General features: G+C 43.3%; 1 protein-coding gene across 2 annotated transcripts in view; it reads left to right on the forward strand.

The window, feature by feature from the left end:
- Positions 1-17,312, forward strand: part of NIPAL3 (NIPA like domain containing 3) — a 73,672-nt gene that overhangs the window by 19,001 nt on the left and 37,359 nt on the right. Inside the window, exon 3 of one of the 2 annotated variants that reach the window (XM_040229634.1) lies at positions 3,287-3,617. In XM_040229634.1, coding sequence (XP_040085568.1) covers positions 3,525-3,617 — 93 coding nt within the window. In that variant the 5' untranslated portion in view covers positions 3,287-3,524. Of the gene's footprint in view, position 1; positions 3,618-17,312 lie in introns of those variants that run through there. The other variant, XM_040229635.1, reaches the window with a different exon arrangement.

Genomic DNA, 17,312 nt, shown 5'->3' on the forward strand with positions numbered 1-17,312 from the left:
TAGTGATTTAGACTTAAGGCGGGGGTGGGGATGGGGTTGAATTCAGCCTTCGGTTTCAGGAAAAGCCAAGGCATTTGTGATCCTCTGACGTCCCCAGTATACACATCTTCCTTTTGCTGTCACCAGCCTTGTCAGTTTGGGTCTCGTTGGCTCAGAATGCTGCTTTTTTTTTTTCTTTTTTCATTTTCGCATCGAGGAGAGGGCCATGGGTTTGCCTTAATAAAGGCAATGTCAGGTTTGACCAAATCAGGAAGCGAAATGGAGTGACTTCGTCACAATTGTGCCTGTACACACCGGCTCGGGCTTCCAAGGGATAGCAGACAGTGGAATTAGCAGGTGCATGACGAAGGCTGGGGTGGGGGTGGGGGACGCACTCCTGGTCCATGCTGGCCACTGGAAGTCATTTCCAGCGCATTGGGTGGGGACTGAAGAGTGTAACCCTTTCGTGAGCCAAAGCCCAGGAAAGGGAAAGCTTCTAAATGGCACTCAGCAACCAGAAGCTGAACCCGCAGGTGGTGGGAAAGGGCGTGTTTGAATTATTTCTTTAGATAGAGCCAAATTCTAATACAGACCCTAACTCTTAGCAGCCAAGACCGATGGTTCTCTAATCTAGGAAACCTACATTGTGGGTTGGTGAAATAATTCTCAGATGAGGACTAGGGGGCGGAGTGAAAGTCATCCTTTAGTGGATTTATCTTTCCCTTTTTGAGTCAGTGACCCCCGTGCTCACGGATGGCTGTGTGGGCCTCAAACTTAAGGGGTGGTGAGCAACACAGAGTTGGTTTTCTTGCCTCTGGGGCATATGTTAGACCTGGAATAGTGTTTTGCAGTCTGGAAAAGAAAGTCGTTAGGCAAAGAATGTGTTGCCTTTAAAGGGAAGACAGCTTGCACAGAATTCCTCCAAGGCTTTCTGTCCAAAATGCTACCTAGCTGAAGGGGGAGTTTTCTATCTTTGTGGGCCCTGATGCCTCAGAGGCTGCTTTTTAAAAGATAATTAAATGAGAGCAACTGCAGCCACCACAAAGGAAAGCAAATACAGAAACCCACCTGGAGAAACCAGCTGATCCGAAGGAGGTTAGGAGGCCTGGATTCCCATGACCGCCTTGGCACATCCTGTGGCTTCTCTGACGTGCTGTGGGTGGGGCTGGCTCTATGGGTTTTATCTCTGGAGTTGCGGTGGGTGAGGCCTTGAGTAAGCCATTCCCTTCTCAACTGTAAAGCAGCCAAGGTGTACCGGGTGCTTCACTGGCCTGTCTAAAGCCAGTCAGTAGGTATGTATGGAGGTCCCTATGCCAGGCTCTTCTTGGGAGGCTAGATCTTGGGAGGCAGCAATCAAACAGGGGATTCAGCAAACAGCTTCCCAGACTTTTTGCTTCAGTGCCCCTTCACCTCCAGGCTGAAAGCCTCTAGGAGTGTCTCAGAGGTTGAAGGAGCCACTCTTCCTTTCTAAGGCATAAAAGTATAGTGAAGAATAATTATGCTTTTCACAAGATTACAAACATTCATAGGGCTTTACAGTCAGGGACGTCTGGTTATGGGATTTGAGTTATAAGCCTGTCTGATAAGTATATTTCAGGTGTGTATATATGTACTGATTATATAACCTCGTCTAGAGGCAGCAGCACTCATTTACCTTTGAGGCTCTTTGACAAAGTGAGCCTGAGTTAGATGGTCTTTGTGCTGCCCTTGGCTTGAGCCCTGTATCTGATGTCTCCTAGACACTGAATGCAGTGTTAGTCTTGTATCATAGGACTGTGCTCTTCACGCCAGGAGCCAGAATTCCTGGGCCTGGGGCTAGATAACAGAAGGAACTGGAGGCTACTGGTAGGATGATGGTGGTTTAGTCACTAAGTCATGCCCGACTGTTTGCAACCCCATGGACTGTGGCCCAACAGGCTCCTCTGCCCATGGGATTTTCCAGGCAAGAATACTGGAGTGGGTAAGCCATAGGAGGCATCTTTCTGATGCCTTGAAGCATGTCAGAAACTTTGTCTGTTTGGAATGTAATAAACCCTCAAACATTTGTTGCTTGAGACAAAGAGAGGTGTATTCATAAATAAATTAAATAAACTGGTAAGAATAAAATTAATAATAACTGATATTCATTGACCGTTTGCTGTACATGCATTTTGTATGCATTATTTCACCAAATTCTCACAACAACACATAGATGTGGAATATCCATATTTCATAGCAGGGGAAACTTGCTGAAAAGTTAAATGACTTGGCCAAGGTAAAACGGGTAAGCACACAACAGGTCAAAAGGAATGTAAAATATTTTTATATTAATATAACAAGCTTTGCAAGTATAATACTCATTTGTATGCTTATTTTTTTTTAAACATGAACCTCAAAGAAACCCTTAGCCCTTGTGGTAGGTGTTTTGGCCATGCTCCCCAAAACACTAGGGGTATACTTTCTCTTTCTTCTCTATTTGGTAGAAAAGCTTGAGATGCCCTGAAAATTTCAGTCCAATGAAGTTAATGAGCATTTCCATCATTGCTGGTTTTACTTAAGGCCATATTATTACATCTGTTCTACAGGTGAGGCAGCTGAGACTCCCAGAGGCAAAATGATCTGGTCCCTTAGGTTTTCCGCCTCCTGGTCTAATGTTATATCACCCTAGGCAGACCCTCAGGAGCAGGCCAGTTTGTCCATCTTCCATGGAGATAACTTTTCTTCTCATTCCTTCAGAATGCAGATGGTTTGTTGTTTTTTATGGCAGAGGAATTTTTTTCTTTCTTTCTTTCTGGAGTCCTAGAGAAGTCAAAAGAACAGGCCATGTTCTTCTTATATAGGGGAACCTATGGAAAGGTAGCATTTAAATTAGGATATGATGGAAGGAGGGCTTCCCTTGTGGCTTAGATGGTGAAGAATCTGCCTGCAATGCAGGAGACTCCCGTTTGATCCCTGAAAAAGGAAATGGCAACCCACTCCAGTATTCTTGCCTGGAGAATTCCATGGACAGAGGCGCCCGGTGGGCTACAGTCCATAGGGTTGGAAAGAGTCGGACATGACTGAGCAACTAACACACACACATACGTATGATAGAAGGAAGGAAGTGAAGGAGAAGAGGAAAGGGGATTTTAAAGGACTGGGGAAAATGGTTTTGGGGTAGGTGAGCCATATCTTTATTAAGTGGCCAGAGGCATGATGTAATTTTTAAAATAGCCTCACTTCTCATGGCAGCTTGTGTTTTGTCCTGATAGTAATCTCTTCTCAGGTAACAAATCCGGCTCAGTGTTTCATTGTACATGCATTCTTAATGTTCTTCCCCTTCTGCTAGGGCACCACGAGAATCAGGAAATGCGTCCCTGTCGGTCTGCCTGAGAAGAAACCTAGAAACTGGCACGTCTCTGAGTGAAGATGAGGAAAAGGCTGTAAATTGGCCAAAAGAGCCTTGAAGTACTCTTTCCACATGAGAAGGCGATGGCTGGTGGAAGGAGGTGAACCGCCAGGAAAGATGGCTTAGCAGCACCTCCAGCTACGGATCTCGGCCAGCTGGTCTGTGCCCTTAGCCCGCCATGGACGGAGCTCATGGTGCAGCCCTACAGCTCCAGCAGCTCCTCCCCACAAGCAGTGCCAACCCTGTGAGAGAGGCTTCCTTCTCCTACAAGGCAAGAGCTTTTATTATTTTTTAGATTGGGGATTTTATATTTTTCTAATGAGACAGTCGCATGGGGAAGTATTGGCTAACAGATACATCCAGGGTCTGCGTGCTTATCACTGACAGAAACAGGCAGCCCCTCCATGTGTACAAGAGAATGTGTAATCTAAAGAAATGTTCATTGAAATACAGAAAAAGGAATTCATTCCCTCTAAGAAGGTTTGACTTTAAAAAATCACCGGCTCCGTTACTTGGAGACAACCTTTGTTCCTGTTTCTGTAAATTTCCTTCCTGTCTTTTTCCAGTATTCCAAATTTGGGGTTGGAGAGTTTTGTATCTCAGTTGTTTTCCTTAACCTTGTTGATGGACTGTTTCCCTATGTCACTGAGTGGTGGCTGGAAGTGTGCTTTCTGAATGATTGTCCAATCTGTTGAGCTTCTGTATCAAAGTCTGTGGGACAGAACCTCCTATTGTTGGCTGTTTAGATTGTTTCTAATCTGGGGTGACTGCAGATGCTACCGTGAGCATCCCAGAGTGCATGCCCCTTTGCTATCTCTAAGAATTGGGTAACTCTGAGAGAGGCAGTTTCTCCCCACGTAGCAAGGTCACAAATGCCAGAGCATCGAAAATACAGAAAATAAGAAAGTAGAGTTCATATAATTAGCCTTGTGGTGAATGGATGCCAAATAGACAAACACAGAATCTAAGAAGACATAGAACACGTTCCCTGATGAGGTGTCTAATAAGCTTTCATTTTTATCCTCAATTCAGTTATTTATTACAGAAATATCTTCCAGCCAGAACAAAGATAAATAAATCATAGTGACTCTCCCAAAAAGCTTAAGAATGGAGGTGTCAGACAGGCATGTGAACAAAGGGTGATGAACTGTCCTGAAGGGGTGGGGGGAGCAGGGATAAAGGAAAGAAGATCAGTCTTCAAATCCCTGCCTGCTCCCACCTCAGTAACCTTGGAGTAAGGCTTAACCAACCCTCAGAGCTTCTCTTATGGGTAGGATGACGGTAGTAATACCTCCCTCCACCCTTCATTCCTTTAGGGCTGCATAAATCAACGAAAAAGCACCTAGCCCAGCGCTAGGCATGCAGGAGGGGTTTGACTCACTGCTTGACTCAGAAATATCTCGTGGTTACAAACGGAAACGGGTGAAGATGCCCGGAGCAGAGGAAGGAGTAGTTCATTCCACCTGGGGGTAGGGGAAGGGGTTTCTAAGGGGAAGCTTGCTCTTTCCTCCTTGATTTTGTTCAGGCTCTTTTAGTTGCAAGAAATAAAAGTCCATTTCAGAGAAGCTTAAGCAAAAAGAAAAATTAATATAAGGCTACATGGTAGCTCATAGAACTCAAGGGCAGGAAGGGCAGTGAGGCTTGAAAGGTACTAGAACTCTTACACCCACCTTCGAAGGAGGGAGGATCTGATTGGCCCAGCTTGGATCAGATGTCTACGTTGATCCAATCATCAGTAGTGGCTGGGGGTGGAGTCCTCCAGCAAACAGGATTTTTGCTTGCTGTGGGCTTGAGGCTGGGTGGGCTGCTCCAATGTCCTCTCTTACCTTTAGGGAAAACATTAAGAGGATGCAAGTGCAGCTTGATCAGCGGGATGACCTCAGAAACAAGCCTCAGCCCTGAGTTACAGCCCCGCCCTCACCCACCCCAGCAGAGAATGGATTCTGATTGTTGAGGGAGGCTGGTCTGTGAAAGAGACCAGCAGGCAGAACAGCTGATGACTAGCATCCCTGAGGGTCTCTGACTCTGGAAGCTTTACCTCAAACTGCAAGAGTTGGACCTCAGTTTCTTCTGTTTAGCAAGTAGGAATTTCAGCTGAGCTATATGCATAGCTATATGCATGCCTGTGCTGAGTGGGACAGGAGCTATATAGGTCACTGAGATGGCTTTTCCCTAAAGGAGTCTAGGAGGGAGGTGGGGAAAACATTTCCATAAGTAACTACCCTTCCAGACAGAATTTGGCACAAAAAGAGAGATCCAGTAGGGTGTTAAGAGCACGGCCTTTGAAATCTGGAAGACCTGGCTTCCAACCCCAGTTCTGTCACTTTGTGGTATTACGTGCTGTGCTTAGTTGCTCAGTCATGTCTGACTCTTTGCAACCCCATGGACTGTATCCTCCTCTGTCCATAGGATTCTCCAGGCAAGAATACTGGAGTGGGTTGCCACGCCCTCCTCCAGGGGATCTTCCCAACCCAGGGATCAAACCCAAGTCTCCTGCATCGCAGGCAGATTCTTTACCATCTGAAGCCCTTGTGGTTTTACAGCTTGGGGAAGGTCCTGTAGTTCCTTTGCATGTCCGCATTAAGTTCATCCTATAGGGTGGTTATGAGAATGACCTGAATTTACAGGTTAGGAAACTGGAAACTGCCTGCACCATTCCCTGTTTTCTGCCTGTGGAAATCCTACCCACCCTTCCACCTCCAACTCAAATATCACCTTATCCATGAAGCCTGTGTCAGTCTTCCTGGCGGGAAAATATAGGTCCTTTATACTTTTATAACCAATTCACAGTTGCTATGGTTGTCGTAATAACAGCAGCTAACATTAGTTGTGTTTGCTATAACAGGGACTGTTCATTCTCTAAAACTCCCAGAAGGTAGGTACTTGTATTTCTGCATTTTACAAATGAGGAAACTGGCACACAGAGATTAGTTAACTGGCCCAAGACCACACAGTTGTTTGGCTGTAAAACTGGGATTTGAATCAAGTCTGTGTGCTGCCAGAGCCCTTGGTTTTATCCACCACTTCCTGCTGCCTGGGCTTCCCTGGTGGCTCAGCTGGTAGAGAATCCGCCTGCAATGCAGGAGACCCTGGTTTGATTCCTAGGTTGGGAAGATCTGCTGGAGAAGGGATAGGCTACCCACTCCAGTACTCTTGGGCTTCCCTGGTAGCTCAGCTGGTAGAGAATCCGCCTACAATGCAGGAGACCCTGGTTTGATCCCTGGGTCAGGAAGATCCCCTGGAGAAGGGAAAGGCTACCCACTCCAGTATTCTGACCTGGAGAATTCCATGGACAGAGAGGAGCCTGGCGGACTACAGTCCATGGGGTCGCAAAGAGTTGGACACGACTGAATGACTTTCACACACACACTTCCTCCTGCCGACGTTGTGCCAGGCACTGCATCAGGCCCCTTCTCTCCCTGATACTGTTTAGTAAGTGTCGAAATGGCAGTGGAGAAGGTAATGCCTCACTTGCTGGGGAAGGTAAACGTCAGGGAGCTGGCTTGAGGCCAGGTCACAGGTGTTGCAGAGACTGTTAGCCGGTCTGCCGCGCCCATTGCATTTGAATGTGAATGGCTCAGACAGTAAAGAATCCACCTGCAATGAAGGACACCTGGGTTCGACTCCTGGATAAGGAAGATCCTCTGGAGAAGGGAATGGCAGCCCACTCCAGTATACTGGCCTGGAGAATTCCACGGACAAAAGAGCCTGGTGCGCTATAGTCCATGGGGTCCAAAGAGTTGGACACGACTGAGAGATTAACACGTTCACACTTTCAACCCTCAGAGCAAGCCAGAATGCAGTTTATACTTAACTGTTAGCATTTTAAGTTCAAGGGACTATGGGAAGTCAGCTTAAATAGCAGGCAATGACAGTCTTGTCACCAGAGTACAGTAAGTCCCCTCTGTACGAACCTTCGAGTTGTGAACATTCAAAGCTGCAAGCATGCCCCTGTGTGCCAGCTGTTGTATTGTACTACTGTACTCTTCAAGGTACTCTACTGTAAAGTTAAAGATGTTTTCTTTATTTTTTATGTTTGTTGGTTTTTTATGTACTATCTGTATGAAAAGTTTCATAAACCTATTACAATACAGTACTATATAGCCGATTGTGTTAATTGGGTACCCAGGCTCACTTTGTTGGACTTACAAATGAGTTAGACTTTTGAACGCACTTGTAGGTAGGGGACTTACAGAATTTAAATAGAGGCTCTTGTTGGCAGATGTGAAGAAGACATTAAAACAGGAGATCTGAGCTGAGGTTTCACTCCGATACCAATAGCCAGGGTATCGTGCCTCTGTGACCTTTGGCTGCTTTTCTGAGAATAGTTTCTTTTCTTTCAGAGTTATAGCTGGTGAAAGATCAATTCTTGGATCAGAGCATATCAGGGCCAGAAGGGTCCTTAGAGGTGTTGCTAATAATAATAATGATAAAAAATGAAAATTATAAAATTAATAATAGCAGCGGCTAGAATTGTTTTAATATTTATTACCTGTCGAGTGATGTTTAAGCATGTGCCTTATAACGTGACATACCTAGGAGTGTACAGTCAGCTCCATTTTTTCAGAGGGGATGCTGAGGCTCAGAGAGTTAAGGTGATTCTTTTGAAGTCACGCAGCCATCAGTGGCAGAGGCAGTAACCCCAGTCCAGGTCTGCTGACCTTCAAAGTCTGTGTTGGTAAGCTGAAGCAGAAAGGAAAAAGACTCTGGGTTTGCTAGTCCTTCCTCTTTACCTTTGGGTCTGTTGGAGCCATGGCTAGAACCTGCCCCTTGGTGGGAGCACCGAGGTTTCAGTCCACACCTTTTGTTTTCATAATGCACAGAGTCACTGATCCCAGGGTCAAATCCCCATTCTGGGTTAGCCATTCAGATGTACTCATGAGCACTTAACACTTTGAATAACTTCAGTGAAAACCCTTGGGGTGGTTCTTCAGCCAAAAGCAGAGCCCAATGGGTGGAGAAAGCTCTTAGTACTGTTCAGATGAAGGCTGCCGGCCGTGTCCTCTTCCCTCCCTGCCAGCAGGCCTGGGTGCTGTTTCACAGTTTCCAGTGCTGAGGTTTGGAGGAGGAACTTCATGTCAACTTCTCTGAGCCTTCCTTTGTTCATTGCTAAAGTCCTTCAAGCTTGTATGCTAAAACAGGCCTCAGAGTAATACCCACTTCACAGGGCTATCTGTGGCTCAAAGGTGATGTGCAGAAAGGCCTTAGTGCCATGCCTGACATATCCGTATATAACACGTATAACTGCTCATAAATAGTGTCAGATGCTCTGCTGGTGGTCATCTCCACTCTGGATCGCCCTCCACCGGACACTTGAGGGCGGCTAGTAGATGTGTGTTCAAATTGTGTAACCCCTGGGCCACTGGCAACTTCCTTGCTTGACTTTAATTCTCTTAAAGTTGAGTCACAACTTCACAGGGCTTTGGGGCGTAATTAGGGTTAACGAAACCCTTTGAAACACTTGGATGAAAGGGTGTTAAGTTATATTGCTGTTACTAACCATGTCTGTCTGTAGCCACTTGTTAGGTGTGGAGATTCATATGCTTGTAGAAATGGCTTTTAAAAGTAACCTCAGCTGCTTGTGGCATCAGTGGGAATGTAGCACTTACAAGGTGGGGACCTTTTTTTTTTTTTTTTGCCACGTTTGAAGTCCTTTAACCTCAGAGAACACAGTGGGAGACAGCGTGGAGGAGTGATTCTCATCCAGAGACTGAAGTCAGACCTCTAGTCTTGCGTCCTCCGGTCCTCACCTTGGGCACCTTATTTCACTTCTCTGAGCCTTCCTTTGTTCATTGCTAAACTCCTTCAAGCTTGTTTGCTAAAACAGGACTCAGAGTAATACCCACTTCATAGGGCTATCTGTGGCTCAAAGGTGATGTATAGAAAGGCCTTAGTGCCATGCCTGACATGTATACATATATAATACGTATAACTGCTCCATAAATAGCAGCCTTTATTATTTTAAATTTATTTTATTGAAGTATACTTGAATTACAATGTTGTGTTAATTTCTACTGTACAGCAGAGTGGTTCAGTTATACATATATATATTTATATGTATAAATATATGTATATACATATATAATTATATTCTATATATTGCACACTTCTTTTTCATGTTCTTTTCTACTGTGGCATCACAGGATATTGAATATAGTTTTCTGTGCTGTACAGTAGGACCTTGTTTATCCATTCCATATAAAATAGCTTGCCTCTGCTAATTCCACACTCTGAGTCCAAACCCCCAGTCCATCCTCTGCCCCACCACCCCACCCCCTGCTGGTGGCAACCACAGGTCTGTCTTCTGTGTCTGTTCCTGTTTTGTGAGTAAGGTCATTTGTGTCATATTTTAAATTCCACATATAAGTGATATATCACATGGTAATATTTCTTTTTCTTTCTAACTTACTTCACTTAGTGTGGTAATCTCTAGCTGCATCCATGTTGCTGCAAATGGCATCATTTCATTCTTTTTTTGGCTGAGTAGGATTCCATATCTCTGATACCATGTCTTTATCCAATCTTCTGCTGATGGACATTCAGGGTGTTTCCATGCCTCAGCTATTAGAAACAGTGGTCCAGCGAACACTGGGGTGCATGCTTCTTTTTGAATTAGAGTTTTATCCAGATGCATGCCCACGAATGGGATTGCTTTGGTCACATGGTAACTCTGTTTTTAATTTTTTAAGGAACCTCCACACTATTTTCCATAGTGACTACATTTACATTCCCACCAACAACGTAGGGGGATTCCCTTTTCTCCACATCCTTCCCAGCATTTGTTATTTGTAGACTTTTTAATGATGGCAGTTCTGATTGGTGTGAGGTGATACCTTGTTATAGTTTTGATTTGCATTTATCTGATAATTAGTGACATTGAGCATCTTTTCACATGCCTGTTGGCCATCATATTGTTACGTCGTCTTTGCAGAAATGTCTGTTTGAGAGAAATGTTCTTCTCATTTTTTGATTGGGTTGTCTGGGGCTTTTTGTTAATTGAGTTATATGAGATGTTTGTATATTTCGGAAATTAAGCCAGCCTTCATTAGTATAGTAACCTTTCAGCCTTGATTTTGATGTTTAGACTGGTTTATCCTTGTTAGTTTCACAATTTTCATTCCGGGTTTCACACCTCCACAGCCTCCTCTCTGACTGACTTGTCTGTTTGGCCACAGCTGCTTATGTACCCTCTTTACTGCTCTTTGGCAAGTTGTTAACAACACTGTCAACCTAAATAAACCTAGGGAGAAATAATCAAACAAAAAGAGTTCATTTGGAATTCAAGAACTGCAGTCCAGGGCACACAGATTCAAGTATCAATTCAAACAGTAAAAGTCAAGGACTTTTAAAGGTGAAGGGAGGCTTGCGTTACAAGGGATTTTCATCGGAGTTAGAGACAGAAGCTCCTTGTGGCTAAGTGTGATTGAGCTCTAAGGCCATCACTAGAGGTGGGGAAGTCGTTACTATGACAAGTTGCACGTGGGCTTACAGAGTCCTTGGAGGTCATGGTTCCATCCCGTGAGGATATATGTAAGGTCCATCTCCTTAATGGCCTCACAGCCCCATTTTAAAACCCCTTGACTTAAATGACTCCATTTTATGTCACATTTCACAGCACATTCGCCAACAGCCATGTAGACTTAGTCTTTTCAGAGGACAGCTTGGTCTCCCTGGTAAAAATAATACAGCGACTACCAGTTATAGGTCGAACCATATGAATCTTCCACCTTTGTAGGTCAAAACCGGTTGGATATCAGCCATTTTACATGGTTTACCCTAATTCTAAGTTGCTGTATTAAGTGTTTCTTCCAAACAATCTCAAGAAGTTTCTGCACCAGCTCTGGCAGAGGAGCACTGCCCTCCCACCCAGCAGAACAGAGAGGAACCGAGGCTCAGTGAAGCAGATCCCACCATCCTGCCTACCCTGAACCTGCACGTGTGCGGCCCACACCTGCCCTCTGAACAGCACCACCCAGGTCTCAGTTTCTGCACAACTCCTGGAGCCTGTTTCAGCTCTCCTCTGTCTCCCACTAAGGTTTAGATAAAGCAGCTTTGAGGTGTTGTTGGGAGCAGGAACCAGTCTTCTACCTGCCCAAGACAGTTCCTGCAAAATTACTGCCAGTTTATAACAATTTGCTCATTAGCATAGGTAAACTGAGTTATTAGGGTACCTGTCTGGCCCCAAGATCTTTGCCTGTTATGAAGCTGATATTCTTGCTTTCAATCCTAAGAACCAAACACAGAGTGAAGGACTTCCTTTGAAGTCCTCAAACTTGACCCTCCAAGGAAACAATGTATTTTCTCACACTTTCTTTTAGTAGACATCTAAAACTTAAAACTTTTCAGTACAGATTTAAATATCTCCAAGGTATATAGTTCCTGGTGCATTTAAATTCTTTTTTTTTTTTTTTAACTCTTATATACACTTAACTGGAGAAGGCAATGGCAACCCACTCCAGTACTCTTGCCTGGAAAATCCCATGGACGGAGGAGCCTGGTAGGCTGCAATCCATGGGGTCTCGAAGAGTCGGGCACGACTGAGCGACTTCACTTTCACTTTTCACTTTCATGCACTGGAGAAGGAAATGGCAACCCACTCCAGTATTCTTGCCTGGAGAATCCCTGGGATGGAGGAGCCTAGTGGGCTGCCATCTATGGGGTCGCACAGAGTCGGACACGACTGAAGCGACTTAGCGGCAGCAGCAGCATACACTTAACTAAGGCCCCCAAAATATAAAGACCACTTGATAACCTACCATCAGTCTTCTGAAAAAACTCTTCTTTAACAGTTAGAAATTCTACATCTTTCCTTTTCCTCCCTAAGTTCCATTTCCCCCACAGAATATTATCCCAAAAATGTGTGTTGACTTAAAAATTCACCACGCAAGAGTTGTGAGTTTTTAAGTTTTATTCAGAGACCTTACTGAGGACTGTAGCCCAGGAGACAGCTTCTCAGTAGCTCTGAGAAAGCTGTTCTGAAGAGGTATGGGGGATAACCAGTTTATATCTGATTTTTTACTAGGATCACATGCAGTAAAATATACATCTGGGTAAAAGATTATTGCTAGTCCCCAAAAAAATCTCAAGTTAATGATTTTAGTGCTTTTTTTTTTTTTAATGTGTGGGAAGATTCAAGAATCTGAGTTCATTAAATTTTTTCCTGAGATATGCATTTAACTTTCTAAGGGGCCTGTTTGTCCAAACACAGAACATCCTGTTGTTTTCTTAATGTTGATCAGCAACTGCAACAGATTGCAGCCTAATCCTTGTAGAATTGGGTGATGAGCAAAAACACTCTTTGTTCTTCTTTGTTTACATGTATCTGTCTTTTAACACTTAAAATTTTTACGGAAATACCTATCATACTTCTCTACAAGAAAAAGTGTAGAGTATGTAACCAAATTTCGTTTAAAAAATTTTCCTTTGACCTAAGGTTCATAGGTTTTGATTCAAATCAGAATTCTTTATATAATTGAATAAAAGCAATTGGTTAATGCAGTATAAAGTTTATCATCATTTTTGAGCAAAAAATGATATTGTTTAGAAAAATATATCTGAATGAGAAAAATAGGACTTTATTTTCAATATTTAAGGTGCATATTACTAACTGGTAGAATGAGATAGAATTTAGCATCTGTTCTATTGCAAGCTTTGGTTATTATGGCTAGAAGAGCTTCTGTACATAACCAGAATGGAAGAAGTGTAGTGAATCACTGAATTCTTTCAACTCCTTCCAAGTTTTGTGCTAAAAATCAGGTAGTAATAAACTATTTTTATTGACCTATCAGCTAACAGTATGTTTAAGGCCTCATTCATTTGTGTTTACAATGACATACTAGACACACTTAATTTAAAAGGGAGTTTGTTTTTGCTTTTACAGTTTCCATGAAGTTTACCAAAAAAGCACTATCAATATGTTAGTAACTTTTTTCGCTTAGGGCAGCTTGCATTAACCTGATCTATCCAGAAAAGATTGGGGAAATTGAAATATTATAAATTTAACTATACCTTTGCCCTTACTGTATTGTAAAACATATATTCACACGTGTAGTTTAACTATATGGGCTTCTCCGTGACTCGGTGGTAAAGAATTCACCTGCCGATGCAGGAGATGCACGTTTGATCCCTGGTCTGGCAAGATTCCCTGGAGAAGGAAATGGCAACCCACTTCATTATTCTTGCCTGGAGAAACTCATGGACAGAGGAGCCTGGCAGGCAACAATCCATGGGATCACAAAGAGTTGGACACAACTTAGCGACTGAACAACAACAATATATATTTTAACTATAGAATATAATTCAAATATTTACTATAAATATTTGTACATGTATTTTAATTATAAATACTTTATACTTTGCCTGAATATACTTTTTTATCAAAACTTAGAACTGTGGGCGTAACCTAATTGACAAAGCTAGTCTTTATTGTCCAAACATCAGTTAAATCAGACTCTCTGATTTCAAATATCCTAACAAGGGCCAGAGTACCCTATTCTAATGTCTGTCATACCTTCACAGAAATATGTATGAGAGAGGAAGAGAAAACAATTCCACGAATTGGCATTTATCACTAAAGAAATCTCCCAGGAAACAAAATTTCAGAATTCCCCTGGGTTTCTTAGTGCTTTTACAACTTGGGGCAGTGTACCAGCGTAAGATTCTACGTGAATGAGAGACAGGCCCTTCTTTGATGAACTGGGAAGAAGCTATTGAGAAAAGTGAGAAAGGGATGCTATAGGAAGCCAGCTAAAAGCCTGGATGGAAATGAGGGTCTGGTGGCTGAATCCCTTACAGTGCTCAGTATCAGCAAAACCTTTGTAAAAGAAGGCCTCTAGGGCCCCCAGTCTGAAGATTACGGCCTTCTAAACCTTGCCATCCTGATTTCTCTCTTAGAAGCAGTCATAATGACTCAGAGTCTCCCTATTATCTCTAAGCCCCAAACCAAACCATATGAGATAGAAAAGCCCCCTCCCAATCTGGCCAGCCCACCCCTTAAGCCCTATCCCTCTACACTCAGTTTTCTTCTGTCTTTGCTGGAAGATAGCCCCAGCTACAGAGAAACCCTCACTGGTCCTCCGACTCACACACACACGTCCCCTTTTACGTCTCAGTGCCTCTGAGCCCATTTCCCCCCTGGATCTTATACCTCCACATCGCCTTTCCATCCCTCAAAGGTGCCATGCTCATTCCCACCATACGGGCTTCCCACAGGATGTAGAATGGCTTTCTGCACCTCACCTCCACCAGTCTACATCTTCAGATCTCCTTGTGAAACTGTTCTTCAGAGGGGCTTCCCTGACTTCCCTTAATCCTGCGTCTCTCACACACTGAATCAGGCCTCTGTGCTTCTCTAGGTAGCTCTAACTGAAGTGTGATTGCTAATAATCAGGTGTTTAATATGTGTGATCTGAGGACAGGGACAGTGCCTGGCACGTTGACAGTCAGTGCATGGCATACACTAGGCACTGATTAAATGAATAAGTGTCTAGAATGCTATTCTTCCCTTCTCTGTAAAGTGTCTGTATTCTGCACTAGCCTAGGAGCCTTTGAGTCAAGAACCAATTCCCCAGTCCTTGATAATAGCTACTAATTACCAAGTACCTATCCTGTGTCAGGCATTGTTCCAGAGCTTTATACATTACATAGTTTGACATAACAGTTAACAGCATGGGCTCTAATGTCATCCTACCCAGGTTCCAGTTCTGCTTCATCAGCTTACCAGCTGCCTCATACCCTCGGTGCCTCAGTTTCCTTCAGTTCAGTTGCTCAGTTGTGTCCAACTCTTTGTGACCTCATGGACTGCAGCACGCAAGGCCTCCCTGTCCATCACCGACTCCCGGCGCTTGCTTAAACTCATATCCATTGAGTTGGTGATGCTGTCCAACCATCTTACCCTCTATCGTCCCCTTTGCCAGCATCAGGGTCTTTTCTAATGAGTCAGTTCTTCACATCAGGTGGCCAAAGTTTTGGAGTTTCAGCTTTAGCATCAGTCATTCCAATGAATATTCAGGACTAATCTCCTTTAGGATGGACTGATTGGATCTCCTTGCAGTCCAAGGGACTCTCAAGGTTCTTTTCCAACACCACAGTTCAAAAGCATCAATTCTTTGGCACTCAGCTTTCTTTATAGTCCAACTCTCACATCCATACATGACTACTGGAAAAACCATAATTTTGATTAGGCGGACCTTTGTTGGCAAAGTAATGCCTCTGCTTTTTAATATGCTATCTAGGTTGGTCATAACTTTTCTTCCAAGGAGCAACCGTTTTTTTATTTCATGGCTGCAGTCACCATCTGCAGTGATTTTGGAGCCCCCCAAAATAAAGTCTGTCACTGTTTCTATTGTCTCCCCATCTATTTGCCATGAAGTGATAGGACCAGATGCCATGATCTTAGTTTTCTGAATGTTGAGCTTTAAGCCAACTTTTTCACTCTCCTCTTTCACTTTCAAGAGGCTCTTTAGTTCTTCTTTGCTTTCTGCCGTAAGGGTGGTGTCACCTACATATCTGAGGTTATTGATATTTCTCCCGGCAATCTTGATTCCAGCTTGTACTTCATCCAGCCCAGCATTTCACATGATGTACTCTGCATATAAGTTTAATAAGCAGGGTGACATTATACAGCTTTGATGTACGCCTTTCCCAATTTGGAACCAGTCTATTGTTCCATGTCCAGTTCTAACTGTTGCTTCTTGACTTGCACACAAATTTCTCAGGAGGCAGGTCAGGTGGTCTGGTATTCCCATCTCTTTAAATTTTCCAGTTTGTTGTTCACTGTAAAATTAAATAACAGTACCTACCTTATGTAGTTATTATGAGGATTAAATGAGTTAATATGTATAAAGTACTTTAAACAGTATTTGGCATGAGGTAAATGCTCAATAAATGTTGTTTGTCATTATCATTATCATTTCTAATCTAAACAAGCCTGGTCTGTCAGTTTTCAAAGACTGAGCTATCTCTAGTAGAAGAGCTGGCCAGCCATTTGAAAAGAACTCAGTTCAGTTCAGTTTCAGTTCAGTCGCTCAGTCATGTCCGACTCTTTGCGACCCCATGAATTGCAGCACGCCATGCCTCCCTGTTCATCACCATCTCCCGGAGTTCACTCAGACTCACGTCCATTGAGTCCGTGATGCCATCCAGCCATCTCATCCTCGGTCGTCCCCTTCTCCTCCTGCCCCCAATCCCTCCCAGCATCAGAGTCTTTTCCAGTGAGTCAACTCTTTGCATGAAGTGGCCAAAGTACTGGAGTTTCAGCTTCAGCATTCCTTCCAAAGAAATCCCAGGATTGATCTCCTTCAGAATGAACTGGTTGGATCTCCTCGCAGTCCAAGGGACTCTCAAGAGTCTTCTCCAACACCACAGTTCAAAAGCATCAATTCTTCGGCGCTCAGCCTTCTTCACAGTCCAACTCTCACATCCATACATGACTACTGGAAAAACCATAGCCTTGACTAGATGGACATACAGGGGGAATAATAATGAAATGGCAGAAGTCCCTCTTATCAGTAATTATATTAAATGTAAATGGATTAAACTCTGCCCAATTAAAAGGCAGAGATTGGCAGAAATGATTTTTTAAAAAATATGACCCAAATATATCCTATCTATAAGATGTCCTTTAGATTTAAAGACACAAATAGGTTGATGGTAAAAAGATGGGAAAAGATATTCCATTCATCGTAACCAAAAGAGAGCTTAAGTGGGTATATTAACACTGGACAAAATAGACTTTAAGACAAAAATTGTTATGAGAGACTAGGAAGGACATTATATAATGATAAAAAAGGCAGTCCATAAGAAGATATAGCAGTTGTAAAATATATGCACCTAACAGAGCCTTAAAATGTATGAAGGAAAAATTGACAGAATTGAAGGAATAAAAAGTTCAACAGTAATAGTTGGACACTTTAATACCACGTTTTTAATAATGGATAGAACAACTGGACAGAAGATCAGCAAGGAA

The sequence above is a fragment of the Oryx dammah genome, unplaced genomic scaffold (assembly GCF_014754425.2).
Source record: "Oryx dammah isolate SB20612 unplaced genomic scaffold, SCBI_Odam_1.1 HiC_scaffold_27, whole genome shotgun sequence".
Taxonomy (NCBI): domain Eukaryota; kingdom Metazoa; phylum Chordata; class Mammalia; order Artiodactyla; family Bovidae; genus Oryx; species Oryx dammah.